Genomic DNA, 20,595 nt, shown 5'->3' with positions numbered 1-20,595 from the left:
TCTTGTACAAAATATATTAAACCGGAACTAACGTATTAACATAATCCAAAAATCCATGTTCACGTTGATCATTATTCTCTTCGATAAATGGACCAGTAAAGATACAATGCACAACCATATCTGGGTGATAGTATAATCCGGTCAACAATTTTGGAGTCACCAAAAAGTATTGAGATTTGTTATTCTGACACGCAGTGTGAACAAGATATCTGTGCGCCATTTGTTCATTTCTAGGATCCATACCTTGATTAATTTCGTCAACAATTCTAAAAGGAGCATCACTTAATCCTTGTAACGACATGATGTAGAAAATAGTGGAAACAGCTCGTTCACCACCGGATTGTGATTGATGATCCAAAACTTTTAATTCCGATTCATGCCTAAATTTGACCAAAATTTGTAATTTCCAATCTTTGAAACGATCAGCCTTTGCCAAATCAACTCGTCCTTCACTAGCAACTTTTGAAAATCTTCTACTGAATGCCGCTGAAATTTTTTCCACAAACTTGGACAAATCACGTTCCCACTCAGCCGAAATACTCTTTATACGCTCATCCAAATCACGCTTATTAGATTCTAGCTTAGGCAAGTCAGTTTCGGCCATTTCAATATCTTGTACAATATTACGTAACGAAGTTACCGAACCTTGATCACCCATTGACATAACTGACAATTCCTCATCTAGATGATGTATCTTTGTTCTGATTGCGTGCTCGGTAAAAGTATCAGTATCGAGGTATGGCTTTGCAAATGTAGCAATCTCTAACCTCTGCTCTTCTGTCAATGAATCATGTTTCTTTCTGTACTCTCTGTATTCGGGTGATTCTTTGATCTTGTCATATTCTTCTTTGTACTTTTTAACATCACTAGCCAACTCATTTTTGATCAGTTCTAGCGACTCAATTAACTCATTAGCCGATGCTAATTTGTTACGTAGAATTGTCAATTCAAGCTCTTGAAATTTGTACTTTATTTGGATATCGGATAAAGTGACATGCTGCTGACTTAATTCCATAGACTTTTGAGCCAATGTACCGTACAATTCCGCTATCTTGTGCTCATAGTGTCTAACCCTTCGAGAATAATCTTTGTTCGAATCTTCTTCCAACTTGTGCTCTTTGTCTTTCTTTGAACTGATTTTAGCTTCCAAATTGGTCACCTCACTCATCATCTTTTGGATCTTCTGTTGATCAGACTTTATCTCAGACATTTCATACCGAATAGTACGCACATCTGATGTATATTGCTCTATTTGGGCCTTGTGGTTTTGATACACTTCTCTTTTCTCAGCTATTTCACGGTTGAACCTCTCAACATTACTGTTTATTCTCTGCTTGTCTTGCTCCGAAATACCAGACACGGCGAAAAACTGGGACTTCCCAAACTTCTCTGATTCATAATAAACTTGTCTTGAACCGTACTTTGACGTGCGAATGTTAAACAAAGTATCACCTGCCACAAACTTTTTGAAAGGTGCATCTGATGACTTTGTCAAGTTATCAACTTGCTGCGGACTCAATTGGTTTCTCGTTACCGGTATAGTGTGGATCTTGGCGGTGTTGTAAAGCATCTGGAGCACTTCTTTTGGGCCTGTGATAAAGTCAGACAAGTACCCATCAAATCCAAAGTTTCTGAGTTCTTGTTTTGAATAACGAACTCTGGGGACTTCATTGTCATCAACTTTTCTAAGCGGTATATTCAATTTTGTGTCCTTGGAAAACCTGCTTAACCTGTCATAAGCTTCTCCAGTAGTTGTTGTGAAAGCAAATAAGGTATTGTTATCAATGATCTTTTCCATGGCCGGAGCAATTGACTTATCTGTAACATTACAAGATATTATTGGAGCTTCAAAGTAGGTCAAATTGGAATTGGACATATTACGAAGCTTGCGGTGTGCCTTGAAAGATTCATCTCGAAGTCTATAACTCTTTCCTCGAGCTGCTTCAGATGTTAGCAACTCTAATTTATCATTTCCTTGTAATTTTGATTCCTCACGTTGCATATTCCGTGTCAAATTGTTCAAGTCTGCTCGCAAGTCGGTCGTTTGGTTATTTTCTTCTCGATGTTTTTCCTCAGTTTCACGCAATCTGGCTCTTGCTTCAGCATACTTTGTGTTGAGAACTTCTAGTTGATCCTTATCAACTCTTTCGATGGTTTCAAGTTGATTATTCAAATTAGCTAGTTCTCTTCTCACTTCATCCAACTCGCGTTTCTTCAGCTCGGATTTTGCACGGTAGCTTTTTAAAGAGGCAAGCAGATCAGAAATGGTATCTTGAATTTTGGTCACTTCCCGTTTGTACTCATCTATTTTCTTCAACACGTCATCCCTCTCCTTTGCTGTATCTTGATGTTTTGTTTTTTGACCTTCAATATCACGTTTGAGATGTGATATGTTTTTCCTCAATGGATCAAAATTTTTATCAAAGGACATGTACCTACGCCTGGCCTCGTCCAACTGCTCTTTCAATTCAGTACGCTTTTTTTTCAAATCGTTGTACCTCGCATATGGTAACATCGTCTTATGAGTTTCAATTTCTTTAACCTTTCGGTCATACTCTTGCAACTTTTGAACTTCTTCCTCTAATTTTGATCTCTGAGAGTACAAATGTTCCAATCTCTTCTTTAAAGAATCAATATTCACCAGGTACTCCTGGCTTACGGAGTCCTTTACAATCAAATCTTCGTGCAAGGTGAGCAAGTGCCCATTCTTTAACGTCCTTTCAGTCTCCAATAATAATTTCTCTGGTGACATACCAGCAAATTCAGCAACTCTTTCTTGCGGTAAAAAGTGACAAAGATTGTCTAGTTGGATGTTGAATTTCTCTCTCAAGCTTCTCACTGCACTTTCGGTACTCTTCTTTCCATTAACACTCCACACCGAGTCCTTTGCTGAAAAGTCTCTCTTTATGACAAGGGGAGGTTTACCAGGAAAATTTTCCATTGTTATTTCGACAACGGCTCTGTCATGACCAGTTTTGATCATTGATTTCAAGTTCTTTCGCTTTATTAAATCAATCTTTCCAGCAAGCCCAATACATATAGCTGCAACCAAGGTTGATTTACCACTTCCGTTAGGACCAATGATCATATTGAGAGTTGGAGATAAAACAAATTCTGTATATGAATAAGTTGTGAAATTCCACACCTTGATCCTTTTTAGAAACCCCGGCTGGAAAGGAACTTTTTCTCTCACCTTTCTCCTTTTCGCTGCATGTTGATCCTCTGTGTCAGCCATAGTGTGACGTTCTTGCCTGTCGATGATTTAAGGAATATGTGTGTTGTTGGGGTTTTTTTACTTTTTTGATTCCTTTTTTTTTTCCTGACACAAGACGCGTCTTACACTTTAGATGAAAAGTATGGCTATATGACGAGTTAGAGATGAATTGTACTACTCGAGTCATACTTTATCTCATTAAGTTCTTTAATAATACGACACACTATATAAAGTTTGCAAATGCGCATGATCCCGTTGCCATTCCGTTAAGATTCCCATCATTTGATCTTCTAATAGTATATCCAGCTCGTCTTCAATTTCACCTTTCTTCTCTTCCTGTTTCCTCCTAAAGTCATGTATCATATTAACCAATTTCAAGATCCCTTTACCACCAATTATAGCATTTTCATTATCATCCTTAATCTCGACATTTATTACATGCACGACTCTTTTCAAATCCAGCTGTAAGCTGTTATTGTATAGTCTAAACATTAGATCTTCAAGTACACTATCGAAACATCTCTCTTCACAAGTTATCACCAAGTCGAATTTCCCTGCATAAGCATTTTCCTGCCATTTCTCTGGTGCAGCTTTAACACTTTTATTCCTTTCCAACATATGCAAGACACCATTCAGCTCATACAACCTTTTTGCATTTTGCTTGTTTAGTTCTTCTAGGATGGTTTCATAGGGAGTGCCAAAACTGAATACATTTGGTTTGTCGATGGATGGACCTGGTAATCGCACAGCAGAACCTGTACCGAATGAGTGGACGTCGTAACCTGCATCTGCCAACTGTTTATGTGCTTCCATAGAACGATTGTTGTTGGATGCACAAACAGTACATATCCTAAGACTATCATTAATCATGATGAATTGTGTGCTATTTGGGGAAGTTTGTTTACTTGGCAGTGTATCTAGACATCTTCTCAAGGGAAAAGAAAATTGTGCTTAAATCTTTCAATGTCGTGGAAAGCACAGTGTCGTGACATATAATACCACGACATTGAGTAATGTTTGCTGCAAATTCAACACAAAAGTCACTACACTTAGCAATGTATCATGCTTTGTGTCATTCCGCAAACGTAAAAAGGTTAGGTCTGACTTGGACAAGGGTATAAAAGCAATATTAAAAAACCTCTTTAGACAAAACTACTTCTCATAACAAGTGATTTTTACCTGAAGATGAAGTTTATTTCAAACCCACTTCTTCAATTATACTTATTTATTCAACTTTTATTCCTCAATGCTGAAGGCACTCAAATTATCGGTGATGTGTTATATGTACATTCGGGACTCGACTCCAAGATAATCGTGAGAGAAGTACGCGAGGGAAACATTCCATTAGAATTAAAGGTTAATGATGTTGTCAGAAATGATAACTTTAACTTTATTGTCAACTTGGATGCAGTCGAGTACATTCACAATCAAAATGTGGGAGCAAAAAAAGCAAAACAAGGAGACGAATCTTTGATTCAATTGGCACAAAAGTATATTCCACCAGAGAGCTTGGCTTCAACATCTATCAGTGAGAGAGCTTTTACCGGCTTGGCTAACTTAATTGGCCCTTATGTTGGTAACTCAGTTCAATACATTTTTAACAACTTCATTTTCAAATACATCAAGTATGCATACTTTTGGGCTTACCATATTTCTAAATACACAATCAAGATTTCTGGAATGTATCTTGATGTTGTTGATACTCCAATTAAGTGTTTTTATGGCTTAGACTGGATTGAAACTCAAACACGAGGAATATATTTGGTGGGTTGGGAAACTTTTACTGTGCATGATAACTGTCAAGAGACTATCAGTTCAAAATCCATTGAAACTATACTTTTACAAGCGCATTCTTTCACAGAGGAGGACAGACACTGCGAATTTTACAAAAATGAACCAAATGAAGATTCAGGTGAATGGTTTGCTGATATTCGTACATTGAATAGTGTTTCAGATCAGAATATTTGGGACTTGAAATGTCCAAACTCTCCAGCTGGTAACAAGAAGGAATCACTCTTTGCTACAATTATGACATTTTTCAAAACTGTCACATAGGAAAATAGCATATATATATTTGCTTTATAGCTATAAAGTTTATTCATCCAAAACGACATATTCTTCCTCACTTCTCGGGATAGTCAAATTAACAAAATCGTCATCCTCTTGTACTTCCTCCCATGATTGGTTCATTGTCGAGTCCAGCTGCGATGTTATTGCCAATGGGTGGAAATGTATAATTTTATTCTCAATACACTCTTGTTTAAACTCTTTATAATCTGCCATAGAGTTAAGTAACACACCGACCATCATGGATGGGTCTAGAGACTCAATATTGAGTTTGTTGCAGTTTGTTGTGTGATAACTGGCAAGATTAATCGGCGTTTCAACAATCTGTGGCAAGTGGGGATCAAAGTAAATCAACTCTTCGTCATTTTGGTATCCCACAAAATAGAAACTGGACGATGGTTTACCTCCGGCTATACCAACAGAAAATCTTGACCCTAGTAGCTGGAAGATGCTTTTGTAATAATATTTGTTCACTTGATCAATCCCTAATCGAACAGGGAATAGCAAAAGAAGTGATTTTTGTTCACTTACAAACAACTCTTCAATCTCATCATCATATAGGTCTGCATTTTCACTGACATACACGCACGGTATCTCAACAGACAAGTCTTGCTCCTTAATTTCTGTCACTAGCTTCTTTATTGATAGGGAAGCCGCATTAGGACCAAACCATTGTCCTGGCTTAATTAGCAATGGCAGTGCACTGGCCACTCGTATAAAGTTGTGAAGGGAAAAGACGGCTTCAGAATCGTCTTGGAATAGCTTGAGAATTTCCAACTGAGTGGCCTCATTCGACTCGCTTGAAAGTTTGAGTATGGCATTCGCTAATAGGTTCTGCGAAGTTCGTATCATGCAACCCCATCCAGCATCACTTGTGAAATTATCATTATCAAATAGGCTCCGCAAATTGCCTACATTAGTTAATGTCAGCTTGCTAAACAAAAGTGAAGGAAAGAATGTCACTGGTTGGGGCCCGTCCACTGCTTTGGGAATGGGAGTAAACCCACATCTGTAGGAAAGCCACAATAAGGAGTGAATATAACTATTCGCTTCCTGTTGGTTGATATAATGATTCCCTAGAATGACTAATTCATTTGAGTCGGTAGTAGTGTCCTCTGTTGCCTCCGTATTCTCATTTGCCTCTTGAAACCCTATGTTGATACCAGAAATCCCCTTGAAGAAAGAAGTGAATCTATCAAATCCAGTACCTGATGTCGAATCTGTCGATTGCAGCTGAACTGCCGTTGACGCTCCTTCCTCTCGTGGCTCCGATGCAGAATGTGGATCTATCATTGTTGCGTGTGTTTGATTGACAAAGCGGAGTCGTATATCTCCGATAAGGAAAAGAAAAGCAATCAATACGCAAAAACTACTGAAACTACTCTCCCAATTTTTTTCCGTGTGAGAGCACCACGAGGGGAGGAAAAGTTGCGCGGTGTGCGGTGCGTGCGCGCGCTGAGCTTTTCAGTCATACTAGAAAATTCAGCTGAATAGATTACACGGCGATGGCAACAACATTTCTTTTCTTTTCCATACAATATACAGTCTAGATAAGTATGCCGACCAAGAAAAGCCAGAGAGGTAGAGGATCATCAAGGGGCGGCCGTGGAAACCGTGGTGGTCGAGGTGGGAGGCTGAGAGGAAGAGGAAGAGGAAGATCAAACAACAACAGATCCAGAGGTGGTTATCGCAAGTCTACCGATTCCGAATACAACTCCTCAGCACAACACCAATCGTTATTTGACCCCGACTCGCTATGGATGCCGACTGGAGAAATGGCTCAAGCGGGACACAATTATGGTAGACGAAGTTATGGAAAGTTTGCTGAGGAGATTGAGTATACAGCCCAGCATCAAAGCAAAACATTGTCACGAAGATTGAGAGATAGACCTATGGTTTTTGTTAAAGCTAAGGAGGTTTACGATCCAAATGAACTCTTGTATAAGCTTTCGCAAAGGAGACAAGAGGATCCTTATCATACAGTCATAGATGAAGAATTCAAGGGTATATCTTTAGATTCAGAAGAGGAAATGGAATCGGTAATAGAAAAGACAATTTCAAGTAAAGGTAATACGCTAGAGAGGAACGAGTTAAACAGTGTGGATGCTAACGTTCCTGAGGAGGATAAAAAGAGAACCGAATCGAGCGACGAGTCTTTACCATGCGTGCCACGTGCAACATATCTGTACGAGGATGAACAAGAGGAAGAAGGAGAAGAAGAATCCGAATCAGAAATAGAGTCTGTACTTGAACATTTGAGCTCAGATTCTGGTAGTACAGGTGAGGAGGTCCGAAAAGTGCCCTCTGAAATAGCTGCGAACGAGGTGAACACTAATTTACTTGATAAAAACAATTATCCCAAAGAGGGGACATCTTACAACATCGAGTCAACAGAAGATCACCTATCCACAACTGAAAGAAAGCAAACTGAATCAACTACAACTGTCTACGAAGACGACCTGTTTCAGAAACAAGAAGGTTTCACCTACACTTCCAACAAAGACGTTCAAAACGATGAAAACATTATAGATGCACAGTTTACGGAACAACCAGTGGATTCCGAGGAGGATGAATTGGAAATCTTTATAGATGATCCTCAATTCCCCGAAACGCAAAACGTTACAAAGCAAACCGATACGTCCCAAAACAAAGACTCAAGCACCCCGGAGACAGAACAAGATTATGGATTCTTACCGGAAGATTACGAATTTGACGTTTCTAAAATATCAGTCGCCAATGTTCGATTTGGAATTCAGAATCAATATTATTTGAAATGTCATGAACTTACTGGGTTTGATGATGAGTTTGTTTGGATGGATGAAGATGAAGTGGTTGATTATGCGTTATCTAATGGGGTTAAACAACATCGGTTGGCGAAGTTTTTATCTTACATTACTTCAGGAATGATTGATCAAGAAGATGACAATGTCGAAGAAGATGATGATCAAGTTTACATTAGTGATGATGATGATGATGATGAGGATACAGGTTCCGAGGATGAAGACGAGTTTGATGAAGACCAGGATGATTATCCTTATGACTCCGATGATAATTTAGAAGATTTGATACGATATACAAAATCAAGCACACAAGGGTTAGTACCCATGCAAGATCGAGATTTCTCCAACAATACCCCAGCAAAGAATAGAACCAGTTTTGACAACTTTGGCCTTGATCAAGAATGGCAAGATACAATGCTTGGACAAGTTTTCGATTTCCGACAAAACAAAAAAGCACAAAAACAACGCCGTAAAGAACAACAAACACAAGATTCAATTGAAAGTCATAATTTATTAATCAAGTATCCTGACTCATTAACCATTTCTCAAATCGCAAATGAATTTGCAAATTTTATTGAAGATACATCACGAACGACATTGAGTTTCCCAACTTTGGATTCACATGGTAACAAGACATTACAAAATATGGCTGCGGCGTATAATATGCAAACTGATAAATGTGGCAGTTATAATATGCGACATTATATAAAAGTGACCAAGAATAGGAAAACGTACAAAAATGTGCCCAATTATAATCGAATCAATGCCATTATGCGCGGCAGACCAATTTTCCATCGAATGGATGTGAAACGAGAGAAAAAGAGCGATGAGAGGAAAACGAAGCGTGGTGGTGGTGGAAATGAGTCGCGAGCCAGGTTTAAAGAAGGTGATGTGGTTGGTGCTGAAGCTCCAGAACTCGATCAACTGAATTTGGGTAGAATAATGTTGGAAAAGTTGGGCTGGAGTCAAGGACAAGGATTGGGTAAGGCAAATAGTGGTATTAATGAGCCGATCGTGGCCAAGGTGAAGATGTCCAAGACGGGTATTAGATAGGAGGAGCTTAGTAAAAGGAATATAGAGTTTTGGAATTTATAGAAGTATAATGTAACGCGGATCACAATTTTACTTTGATGTCTTGTCTATTTACGTTTAGATTTCTTCTTTTTTGATTTCGATGACGTCGTTAGTGATGGAGCAACTGCGTGGTTCTCTTGTTTGACGTGTTGGAACAATTGATTACGAGACTCAAATGATTGACCACAAACGACGCATTTCTCATCACCAGTACCAGCAGAAGAAGAAGAAAGAGCTTTCTCCTTTTTGGATGCATCTTTTGACAATGATTCACTAGGCTGTGGCGAAGACGATGAGCTTACTTTGGACTTTGATGCTGCTGATGATGGTTGTTTCTTTTTCTTCTTTTTGCCCCTTTTGTTTCCTGTGTCCCAATCGTCATCAGAATCATCTAGTTTTGACTGGTTGAGAAGTTTTGCCAATTCTGCTTCTAATCTATTCTTTTCTAATTCTTCTTCAGATGGTTGAGCAGGTGAAGAAGATTGAGATTTTGCCGTATCTTTAGCTTCCTTGGCTTCCTCTTTGTCTTTGGTGTCAAGACTCTCATGCGTGGAGGCTTCCTTTTCATCCTTTGAAATAGTGCCATCAAGACTATATTCACCATCTTCAATCTCTTCCACTACCTTCTCATCCTCCTCCTCCTCATCCTCATCCTCCTCCTCAAATTCACTTTCTGCAGTTTCAAACTCATCCTCATCTTCATCATCATCTATACCCAACTCTATCCCCTCCTGTTTCATCTCCCACTTCATCTGTCTCACAGCCTTTTTATGCTTCTTACTCTGTTCATGAATCTTAAACTGTTGCTCATTCTTCAAAATCCGATCACACACAATACACTCAAACTCATGCACTTCCTCAACTCTCTCATCATCACCATCATCTCCCTCATCACCACCACTTTCAAATTCCGAATCAGTACTAATTTCATCATCATAGTGTGCTCCACCAGTTAAGTCCACTTGATCTAGATCATATTCCTCTGCCAACATTTGCTCCAACTCCGCCAACTCATTCTGATCCAACTTTTGCCAACTTTGCTCCTCATATACTTGTCCCCCTCCATTCACACCCATCATCTTTTGTTGTTTCTGCTTCATTAAATTCTGAAGCTTAATCTGTCTTTGCATCTCCTCCATCTGCTTCTTCCTCTGTTGTTTATTAAACTCATCCTGAGCAGTCTTTACCCTCGGATCCCGTTTCTTAATAAACCCAACAAACTTCCTCACAGTCTCATTATACTCTTTTCTTGCCTCATCGCTAATTTTCTTATTCTCTCGTTCCATCAATCTACGAGTCCTTCGATCTTGTGCCGTTGAATACCGATATTCAAATTTCCAATTAAACAGCTTACATGTAGCGAAATTGGACCAAGATTGATAAAAGTTTTTAATAGATAAGTAATCGGCGTGACTATTGCCAAATAATGGGTATTTCAAATAACTAGAATCGATGGCATAGACATTATTATCATCATCTTTATATTTGTAATATTCTTCAATATTTTGATATTTCCCATGCTGGATCTCTTCTCTAGCCAACCGCTCAAATATCCGACTCACAATAGCATAGAACCCCAGAATAGAGTCATTGACGACTGCATACATGCTAGGATTGAAATATCGTAAGATCTCCTCACTTGAAATAGACGGAATATGCGAAACTCCATCATCAACTACATCCTCATCATTTAATATACTCAGTTTATGCGTGTCGTACCATGCACGTTCCTGTGGATCACTGAGTACTTCATAAGCTGCAGAAACTAGGGAAAACTTGTGATTGGCTTCTTCAACGTTATTGGGATTCTTATCTGGATGTAGTTGTAAAGCTTTCCTTCTGTAGGCTTTTTTCAACTCCGAGTCGGAAGCTGTTGTTGAAACTTCTAGTAGTTCATAGTAGCATGTTTTCATAGTGGTGAGCCACCGTGGGGAATAATATGTATATACAAGGTTGGGGTTCGATGAGTTTGTGATCTGCTACGTCTTTTTCCTTTTTTTTTCTTTTTTTTTTTTTTGGCAATTTGACAATACCATATTCACAACAAGCTCCTACTCTTTTCAAATCTAGCAATTAATAATTAACTATAAGAGATTATAAACATTATGCAAAAGCGATACCATCCACTGATTCCTCTTTACCACCCTTTTGCATGGTAATCATCAAACACACCATCATCTTCTACGTCTCCACCAACGACTGACTTTCTAATCATTACTCCATCAGGCATGGCAACTCTACCCAACTTATGATCTATAAGTAATGCCTCACGTAGGGATGAGCTAAGTTCCTCATTCTCCATCAACTCTTTTTCTTCAGCCGTCAAGGCTTCATTAGGGTTAACATTTTGTGCTTTTGTGTCCTTCTTCTTGGAATCTTCCAATGAGGTGTCAGTTGTGGTAATTTTGGGTACTGATGGCGCTGATGGTGCTGATGGTGGTGGCGTGGCTAATGACTTGGACGAGTTTACAGGTATTGAGGAAGATGAGGTTAATGAGCTAGGCGAGTGTTTGCGCGTAGGTTCTTCAACAGCAGATGGTTTCTGTTGATGTATAGGCGAAACACGATCATTGCTCTTATCCAAATCACCACTACCCTTTGACTGTGGTGATTCAAATGATTTCACACCACTACTGTAATAACGATTGTTGTTACTTTCTGGTTTCAACTTGGTCAAGGAATTGACATATATCCGACTCAAATTGATGGACGATTTTGATAAAAGACTCATCAAAGAATGATGGGATACAGACCGTGACAATTTGCTCAAACTATGCGATAATAGTTCGTGTTCCTCTTCAACAGTTGTCTTGGCTCTAGGTACTTTCGACACATTTATATCGGAAATCCCAACACTGCTACCTTGCTTCTTAAGTGGAGTACTATCACTATCAAAACTATCATTAGCATCAATAGCATTTACACTTTCTGAAACTGAAGATGATGAGTTTGTCCTATTTGTTGTTGTTGTTGTTGTCGTTGAAGCTGGCGATTTCATGCGTTTACCAAGGGGAGGAATGTCACTAAATGATGGAAACTTCCGTGTGAATAATAACGACGGCCGTTTATTCTCTTCATCAATAGTCAAGACACCCGTAGTTGTCGATCTTATCAATTTTGGTTTGTCAGCAACTGGAACTGGGGTAGAAGATTGCGAGTGAGCCATCTCATTGAGAAATAAACCAGACAATAATGACTTTGGTTTATTGAGTAGTGGTGTTGAGTTTGAATTTCTCCTACGATTGTCCATTGAAGAAATCGTTTCATTGGATAATACAGATGAAGGTGGTTCAACTTTTGTGAAATTCATAGACTGGTTTTTGGGTATACTTTTGGCAGATGCTGCTGTGGAGTTAATTGAACTCGAATATACCGAGACCCATTCACTATCATTGTCATCTCTATTGGAAGTCGCAGTAGAGTTTTTCCTTGCAGAGTTGTGATCGACACTCACATTGTGTGAGGAGGTAGCTGTAGAATTGTTCCTCGTAGAATTGAAATCCGACCCCACATTATGTGAAGGGGTTGCTGATTGTGCAGTTAAAGTTTTATTCCTTTTGACTTCGAGGATCTCACGACCATCATCATCTTCTTCTTCCTCATCATCGTCGTCATCCCCATCGCTCAGACCTTCATCTTCCGAAATATCAGTTGAAGAGCAGTACCCCTTATCCCGACGTAAATCAATTTCATCAATAGTTTGATTTGATGGTTTCCTAGATCCATTTAAAATTTCAGACGAGTTATCTTTGAAATTGAAGTTATTGAACAATGAGTTTTGCCGCTGCACTTGAGGTTGTTCAAGTGGAACTTGTTCAGGTTTGCCATGTGATGCAGCAGTAGCTGAATTGTAGTCCTTTTTTACGTCAAAGCGTGAAGTAACCTGACGCAAGGGTGATGACTTGGGGTGGGATGATGCTGATGAGTGTGGTTTAATGCAATGGTCGTGATGATCTGAAGTTGACGAGGAGCTTGCCAAGTAAAAGGTATCTTTTTGGTTTCTTTGAATATTTTGTGGTGATATGTTATCTGAGGCTATGTTTGATGACTCTATTGGAGTATCCATGATATGTGTGGGGCTTGACGCAGACTTTGATATGTTTGCTTCATGCACAGTGTTATCTTGATGTTGTTCATCTTCCTCTTCCTCTTCCTCTTCCTCTTCGTCGTCGTCAGAAATTTCGGATATATCTGACATATCCGATTCAGCCAAATGTTCATCCACCTGTACATGGTTACTCTGCTTCTCTAAAGCAAAGGATTCTAAACTTGTTTGAGTACTTTGTTTTCTATTTTGTAAACTAAAATTTGATGAATGACTAAACAAAGTTGGTCTCTCAGTAAGAAATTGAGTTGTTTTTGGTTTCAAATCCTTTAAATTCTCTTTAAATAAGTCATTTAGTTCGTCATTTGTAGTGGTTGAGTTGCTGTTGCTGTTGTTGTTGTTGTTGTTGGGTTTATGCGTAGTAGTGGCTATGCCTGGGGTATTTCTTGATTGACAAAGTTTCATCACTCGTTGATTAAGTAGTCGCCAAGATCGGTTATTGAGTCTTTCAGTGGTTGATATATTGGGACATTTTATATACAGTACATCGTTGGTTAGTTTCCAAAGTTTGTATAGTGAATGATCAGACTGTTTGTCATAGTTGAAATTTATTGGTATGGTTGAAGCAGGCTCCATAACTGTTATACCCGATCAAAAATGGGCAAAAAAAAAAAAAGAAAATGAAACAAAAACCCTGGGAAAATGAAAGAAGTGAAAAAATATATGCAGTATAACACGGTTAGTGGGTGGTTGTAATGATAAACGATCGTGTGGTACCACTAGAAAGTGGGAAAAATAACGAAAGGGTATGATAATAACAAGTGCTTGTAAAATTAACACGTAAAATATGAATAATGATGATGATTCCTTTTTTTGGAAAATGTAAATTTTTATTTCGCGATAGAAAACGTGACCTTCTTTCTTTCTATTCTTTTTTTTTTTACATCAACAGTAGAGTAGATGCGTTTTAAAGTGATCTCTAGTCTTCTGTCTAAGTCTTATGGTTTGAAGTACTAAGGATAGGGTGTTGGTTTTGTTCTTTCTTGTAGTTGTGTTTTATAGAAAAAAGAAAATAGGTGTTGTATAGATATATATAGTTGATCTAAAACTGAAAAAATTAATGACCATATATACCTACATATATATGTAAGTATGATTGGAAAAAAAAAAATATAAAAAAAAATATAAATATAAATAATAAAATAAAATAATATATGTCTGTCAAAATATATCAAAGACAACACTTCCTTTTATTCTTTTTACAGGGTCAACTAAGTAAAAAAAATTATTTATTACTATTTATTATCTTATTCTATGATTGTTAATTCTAACGTCTTAATTACTTACTCTTAATATGTTAACTCTTAGTGCAAGTGAAGTATAAGATGAAATGCATTATATAAATCCTATTGTTTCTGATAAACTTTTGTGTAGTGTTCATACTACACTCTATCTCTATCTGTGTTTTGTTTTCGTATATATACTATACTTTCTTTATACCATATTTCTATCCAATCGTAAAAGATCATGGTTGAGATATATATATAACAGGCAGACTTTTCATTTTTGGTAGACCTTCTATATCAGACTCTTGTTCTTTAACAACCACCATATTATGCAACCACAACCACTACTGACTTTTGAAAGGGAGACATTGTACACTTTTGTAAATAGGATCCATCACACCCACCTACAAAATGCGCCCAACAGAAGCAAAATAGAGCTGTAGATAAACAGAGAAGAGTACTTCAATTATTAGACCTTATAACTGCATACAATAATGGTTATGAGTGTGGGTTATATATATAAAAAAAACTACTTTACCACACATAAAGGAAAGCCATCGTTTTGTCTACCACACCACTCAATACTCCTTTTGTTAATATCCCTCAAAAGGGAGTTGACCACAATTCACTTTATATTGATTTGTATGTGTCGTTAACTTCAATTAGAAACACGCACGTTTCCTTTTTTTCTACATTTTGACAGAAACGGTTCCTTTGTTAATCGAAGCAACTTTTATTCGATTCTCTTGAAACCAAGTGGAAACACAACAATCGCCTGCACATTCCACAAACCAAGCTATACCTCAATAGGACCTTCTCTCAATCGTACATTCTCTCGTTTATACTTACAAGCCTCCATTTGATTGTAAAAAAACTGTGGCTCAAATGCAACACAAAATACAAAAAAAAAAGAGTTATCTAATTGTACTGCATACAATGTGGAAGTCATTAATTTTATTTTTTGCGTGTTCTCCTATTTTCTTAATGTCGTAAAAGTATCCATATACGACACGACAAAACTTTTTGGATGCAAAAAATCACTTGATACCAAATCACTAGATACCAAATACCACTTTTGCATTACTTATTCCTTCCTTAGACAACTTAAACCCTTCATCAACACTTTTCAATCCATTAGACAATACTTTTAAATTAGCATGTTTTACCGACTTTATATGTTTAGGTAAAATATCAAACCACCAAGGTTCATAATATTTCAAAAAATCATCAGGTCTGGTAAACAACTTCCCATCAGCAGTCTTCTTCAGTTCAGCAATTGCCAAATATGCAAAAGTTTTACCATAATGTATCTTTGAATTATCTCTTTTATCATCCAACTTAATTGAATTGGAATCAAGAAATAATAATGAATCGAGGTATACATCTCCTTCGACTTGACTAGTTGCATCATACACTTGCTGGAAAGTTGATGGTTTGGCAACTGTATCCAAGGCAAATTTAATCATACCTCTTCCAATCTCTTGAATCTTGGCCACAACGTCATCATCATGATAATCAATTACATAATCAGCCCCAATAGATTTAAGATACTCATGATTCTTGGTTGATGCAGTAGCTATTACATTCAATCCATAGATACTCTTGGCTAATTGAATAGCCAAAATACCAGTAGCACTAGCACCACCCCATATCAAAATATAATCACCTTGACTAAACCTCTCACCAATTTTCAATTGATATGAAAATGAATCACCAATAGTAACCAACTCCAAAGTTGCACTAGCAGCTCCAAGAAACGTAGTAATTGTACCGGAATTTACATCAATAGAAGCACCATCTTCTTCCTCTAACAGATCATACTTGACACATCCAAAGGCATTTGCAGCTACATATTCCGCAAAAGCTCCATTCTTGGGAGATATATTACCCACAATAAAAGCACCCACAAAATCACCTTTGTTAAAATGAGGAACATTTGATCCTACTTCAACCACAATTCCACTAACATCACAACCTAAAATATCACCCTTTGAACTAATTCCATTATGAACTGATTTCCAATCGGTGGGGTTAATGGCAAATGCTTTAGATTTGATTAATACTTCATCGGGTTGTATGGTGGGGATCTCTAATGACTCTTTGATTTCAGTTGGAGATTGCTTGTCTCCTGAAAATACAGCAGCTTTCATTTTGGTAACAATTGAGAAGGAGTAAAGTATGAAGGTGTGGATAATTAGTAATCGAGTTTTAATTTTTCAAGGGGAGAGAGAAATGAGCGGATGGAGATTTACTTACTTTTTCTGTTAAAAGATTGGCATGGCAAATATCCCTTGCACGCTCATAAACAAGCTTCTACGAGCTACTCGTTGAGGGTTATCTTACTGTAAAACACAGTTTCAATCTCTTAATACCTGTAACCAACAAACTAATCGCCATACCAGTCGAACATTTTTTTTTTGCTTGAAAATGTTGCAAAAAAAAAAGGTAAATGAAGCAAACTACAAAGTCAATTCATAAAAAATACATTCACGTTATTCCATACATACTAAATCTATAAATCAAATACAACCTTGGTATTAGAAACACCCTCTTTAGACAATTTCAAAGCTTCGCCAGAACTTTCCAAACCTTTAGGTAAAACCTTCAAATTTGCATGTTTCAAATTAGCAGTGTATTTAGGCAAAACTTGAACCCACCAAGGCTCGTAATCCTTCAATAGATCCTCTGGCTGATGTAAATCTTTACCCATAAATTTAACTTTTGTAATTGCAAGATAAGCCAATGTTTCACCCCAATGAATCTTGTAATTATCTCTAGATTCATCCAATTTGATAGTACTACCATTTTGCGACAAGGTAGAATCAAGGAAAATTGATACTTCAGTGTTTGCAGTGGCATCATAAACTTGTTGGAAAGTTTGTGGAGTTGCAATTGTATCGAATCCAAATTTCAAAGTTCCTCCAACAACTTCTTTAATATTGTCAACAACTTTGTCATCATTGTAATCAAATACATAGTCAGCACCTAATGATTTAAGATATTCATGGTTTTTTGGAGATGCAGTGGCAACTACTTTTAATCCATAAATCTGTTTGGCTAATTGGATAGCCAAGATACCAGTTGCGGTAGCTCCACCCCAAATCAAGATATAATCACCTTGAACAAAATTTTGTGGAATTTGCAATGAGTAGGAGAAAGAATAACCAACAGTAACTAATCCCAAAGTAACACTAGCTGCTCCTTCAAAAGTAGTAATTGGACCCGATTCAGACTTGCTTGGATCTTCAGTCAATTTGGGCCATTTGACAGTTCCCAATGGATTAGCAGCAACGTATTCAGCCCATGCACCATTCTTGGGAGAACTATTCCCAACAATAAAAGAACTGACATAATCACCAACTTTGAAATTGGATACATTAGCACCAACTTTTTCAACAACTCCACTAACGTCACTACCTATAATATCTCCTTGTTTGGCAATTTGGAATTCAAGATGTTTCCAATCGGTTGGGTTGACTGCAAAGGATTTCGATTTGATTAAGATTTCATTGTCGGAAATCTCTGGGATTGGTACTTCTTTAATTTCGTAAAGTGGGTCTTTTGATCCGGTAAATACTGCTGCCTTCATTATGTAATAAGTCTTGAGTATATAACGTTTGATATATTGAGCTGAAGAAACAGTTTGCTAGAAATTGGGAGAATCAGTCTTGCTATTTATAGTTTATTCAGTCGATTAGATTCAGTGCTTCTATGCATGAATAACCGAGAAAGCAAGCAGTTAGATGGAACACAAAAGAACAAATCCATTCTCCCAATAGAGTTAAACACCGAAATAACATTGTGTACACAAAACTATAAGCTTACTAATAAGAGAACCAATCAGTCTTATGAAACTCCGCCCTTTCGAACTAACTTACTCAGAGTAATTAATGTAAAAAAGCAGTCTTACTCCGAAAGGAGTTACTGGTCAGTTCGAGCACCTGGCCGGTTTTAAAGGAACTTGAAAAAGGTATTTGGTTCACTAGGATTTATGCACTACGGATAAATTTCAAATTATAATAATAAAATATTATTTCATTGCTGTCAAGACACATTTCCGTCATACGCAATGTCGCAAGTAAGCATAATACGACAAGACACTTACACCCCCATAACATAGCACCACTACACCTCAGTTATTCTTAAAACGTCTAATTAAAATTAAAAATCTATGCAATTATACACCAGTTGCCTCTAGCTGTACTCCACAATTTCCTCCTCTTTCTCAACTGGAATCTCTTGTCTAACCTTATCTTTGATCAAATAACAAACACCACATGCAATTATACTAACTCCAGTAATCAACACCAACATCATATTAGAATCACGATACAATCTTGCTTTATCCTCAGGCCAACCTGAATACAAGGCATAAGTAGCAGTGACTGAACCTAAATTACCCAATCCACTAACCAAAGCAGCACTAACTGCAGTACCAACATCTCCATAACGAACAAAGAATATTTCAGCTGACCATGACATACAAATTGGTACAGTTGGTCCTAACCCATAACCAGCAATTAACAACCCAGCATATTTGTTCCATGGTCCATGGGCAAAAGTTGTCACAACCATACCAACAATAATGATAACACAAGCACCACAAAAGATCAATGGTCTAAATTTTTTATATCTATCTGCAAATGGAGTAATGGTTAAAATACCACCCAAGTCAAATAACCAGATTGGTGCATACAATAATGAAACTTGAATTGATGTCAAATGAGGGTTATTTACCTTGATGATGGTTGAACCAAACACAGCCAAACCAAACCCAGTTCCAACAACACCAAAATACATCATGATCAATGGCCAAATACGCAAATCGGTAATAATAGCAGCAACATCCTTCCAAGTCCATTTGAGTAACTTGTATCTGTATTCAATGTCCTTCCTATGCAACTCCCTTTCAGTTGCATTTAATGGATGCGATGGGGTAAAGTATCGATTATAAAATGTTCTAAACTTGTTTTCCGACTGCTTGACAATATTGAATGGTCTATCAGGTAACCACCATAGTAATGATATCCCTGCAGCGATTGTAATTGTACCATATGTCAAATACATCCATTGCCATCCATAATATCCTCTATTTCCATCAATCTTTTGGAACCCAGCACTAACCAAACCAGCAACGGCAGCTGAAATTTGCGCTGCCGTGAAATAGTACCCAATTCTTCTAGTTGCTCGATCATTAGGATACCAGAGTGAGACATAGTAACTCATTCCTGGCCATGTACCAGCACCAACAACACCGCTAATGAATCTCACAGCAATTAAAGCACCAGCACTATGCAACGCACAGTAGCACGTATACACCAACCCAACAGTAATGACGATTCTAGCTAACCACGATTGAGGACTAACTTTAGTCATGATGAGATTCATAGGCACATCAAAGATGATATAACCAACATAGTATAAAGCCGACGCAGTCGATGTATGCTTGGAAGTTAAATTCAATGACTGATTCAATGAATGACCAACTTCTGAATTCATGGTTAATGTCAACCCATAACAATTGGAACCAAATGAAGTTAGGAAATAAAGACACCACAATGCTGGAATAATACGGAAATCCAATTTACGATAAATCTTGTTCAACTCATGTTTATTCAACTCGTCATGGATTTCTTGGTCTTGGTTGAGATGATCTATTTGATTTTCTTCAACTTCAAATGATTTGGATCTTGATCCTTGATCTGATGAACTCATTGCTGTAGAAGGGAATAGATGAAAAAGTATATTCAAATTTTCTTTTAAAGAATATATGCTCTTTCCATTTCCTTTTTATATATTTGTACACCTGGGGATATCCTTTTGAGTAATTATTAAAAGTGAAAAAAGAAAAAGAAAAAGTTGCAAAATGGGTCAAATTTAAAGATTATTTTTATTTTTTCATTTTTCTGTTGGGGAAAATACCGAAATTGCATCCAAACATACATAGTTAACTGCATAAGAGCCCGCCCTTGAAATGACTCTGAGTCAACTTTTACGCAGATGAGACTCATACAAAAAGTCATCTCGTGTGATGACTACGCGAGATGAATCATATCTACCACAGACATTACACAAATATTTCTACAACATCCTATACGTAAAACACCCAACGGACTATTCCGATCCTCT

General features: G+C 37.4%; 10 protein-coding genes across 10 annotated transcripts; 2 read left to right on the top strand and 8 right to left on the bottom strand. All coding sequences in view use genetic code 12, as the record gives it.

The window, feature by feature from the left end:
- Positions 1-16: 16 nt before the first annotated feature.
- SMC5 (DNA repair ATPase) lies at positions 17-3,235 on the bottom strand (the record flags this gene model as incomplete). Its single annotated transcript, XM_067689743.1, has 1 exon — positions 17-3,235. The coding sequence occupies one exon, from the start codon at positions 3,233-3,235 to the stop codon at positions 17-19; it is 3,219 nt and encodes a 1,072-aa protein (XP_067550130.1).
- Positions 3,236-3,421: 186 nt separating this feature from the next.
- Positions 3,422-4,084, bottom strand: SSU72 (RNA polymerase II subunit A C-terminal domain phosphatase; the record flags this gene model as incomplete). Its single annotated transcript, XM_067689732.1, has 1 exon — positions 3,422-4,084. The coding sequence occupies one exon, from the start codon at positions 4,082-4,084 to the stop codon at positions 3,422-3,424; it is 663 nt and encodes a 220-aa protein (XP_067550129.1).
- Positions 4,085-4,399: 315 nt separating this feature from the next.
- I9W82_000102 (uncharacterized protein) lies at positions 4,400-5,269 on the top strand (the record flags this gene model as incomplete). The annotated part of the gene is made up of 1 exon (XM_067689721.1): positions 4,400-5,269. The coding sequence occupies one exon, from the start codon at positions 4,400-4,402 to the stop codon at positions 5,267-5,269; it is 870 nt and encodes a 289-aa protein (XP_067550128.1).
- Positions 5,270-5,308: 39 nt separating this feature from the next.
- I9W82_000101 (cysteine protease) lies at positions 5,309-6,574 on the bottom strand (the record flags this gene model as incomplete). The annotated part of the gene is made up of 1 exon (XM_067689710.1): positions 5,309-6,574. One exon carries the CDS (start codon positions 6,572-6,574, stop codon positions 5,309-5,311), a length of 1,266 nt encoding a protein of 421 aa, XP_067550127.1.
- A 263-nt stretch (positions 6,575-6,837) lies between these two features.
- I9W82_000100 (uncharacterized protein) lies at positions 6,838-9,114 on the top strand (the record flags this gene model as incomplete). The annotated part of the gene is made up of 1 exon (XM_067689699.1): positions 6,838-9,114. One exon carries the CDS (start codon positions 6,838-6,840, stop codon positions 9,112-9,114), a length of 2,277 nt encoding a protein of 758 aa, XP_067550126.1.
- Positions 9,115-9,200: 86 nt separating this feature from the next.
- On the bottom strand, positions 9,201-11,048 carry I9W82_000099 (uncharacterized protein; the record flags this gene model as incomplete). Its single annotated transcript, XM_067695412.1, has 1 exon — positions 9,201-11,048. The coding sequence occupies one exon, from the start codon at positions 11,046-11,048 to the stop codon at positions 9,201-9,203; it is 1,848 nt and encodes a 615-aa protein (XP_067550125.1).
- A 224-nt stretch (positions 11,049-11,272) lies between these two features.
- On the bottom strand, positions 11,273-13,816 carry I9W82_000098 (uncharacterized protein; the record flags this gene model as incomplete). Its single annotated transcript, XM_067695401.1, has 1 exon — positions 11,273-13,816. One exon carries the CDS (start codon positions 13,814-13,816, stop codon positions 11,273-11,275), a length of 2,544 nt encoding a protein of 847 aa, XP_067550124.1.
- A 1,705-nt stretch (positions 13,817-15,521) lies between these two features.
- On the bottom strand, positions 15,522-16,616 carry I9W82_000097 (zinc-binding alcohol dehydrogenase family protein; the record flags this gene model as incomplete). Its single annotated transcript, XM_067695390.1, has 1 exon — positions 15,522-16,616. The coding sequence occupies one exon, from the start codon at positions 16,614-16,616 to the stop codon at positions 15,522-15,524; it is 1,095 nt and encodes a 364-aa protein (XP_067550123.1).
- Positions 16,617-16,978: 362 nt separating this feature from the next.
- I9W82_000096 (zinc-binding alcohol dehydrogenase family protein) lies at positions 16,979-18,055 on the bottom strand (the record flags this gene model as incomplete). Its single annotated transcript, XM_067695379.1, has 1 exon — positions 16,979-18,055. The coding sequence occupies one exon, from the start codon at positions 18,053-18,055 to the stop codon at positions 16,979-16,981; it is 1,077 nt and encodes a 358-aa protein (XP_067550122.1).
- A 605-nt stretch (positions 18,056-18,660) lies between these two features.
- On the bottom strand, positions 18,661-20,181 carry I9W82_000095 (uncharacterized protein; the record flags this gene model as incomplete). Its single annotated transcript, XM_067695368.1, has 1 exon — positions 18,661-20,181. The coding sequence occupies one exon, from the start codon at positions 20,179-20,181 to the stop codon at positions 18,661-18,663; it is 1,521 nt and encodes a 506-aa protein (XP_067550121.1).
- Positions 20,182-20,595: the final 414 nt, after the last annotated feature.

Source organism: Candida metapsilosis (assembly GCF_017655625.1).
Source record: "Candida metapsilosis strain BP57 chromosome Unknown scaffold1, whole genome shotgun sequence".
Classification (NCBI taxonomy): Eukaryota; Fungi; Ascomycota; class Pichiomycetes; order Serinales; family Debaryomycetaceae; genus Lodderomyces; species Lodderomyces metapsilosis.
This window is presented reverse-complemented; position numbering and strand designations above follow the sequence as displayed.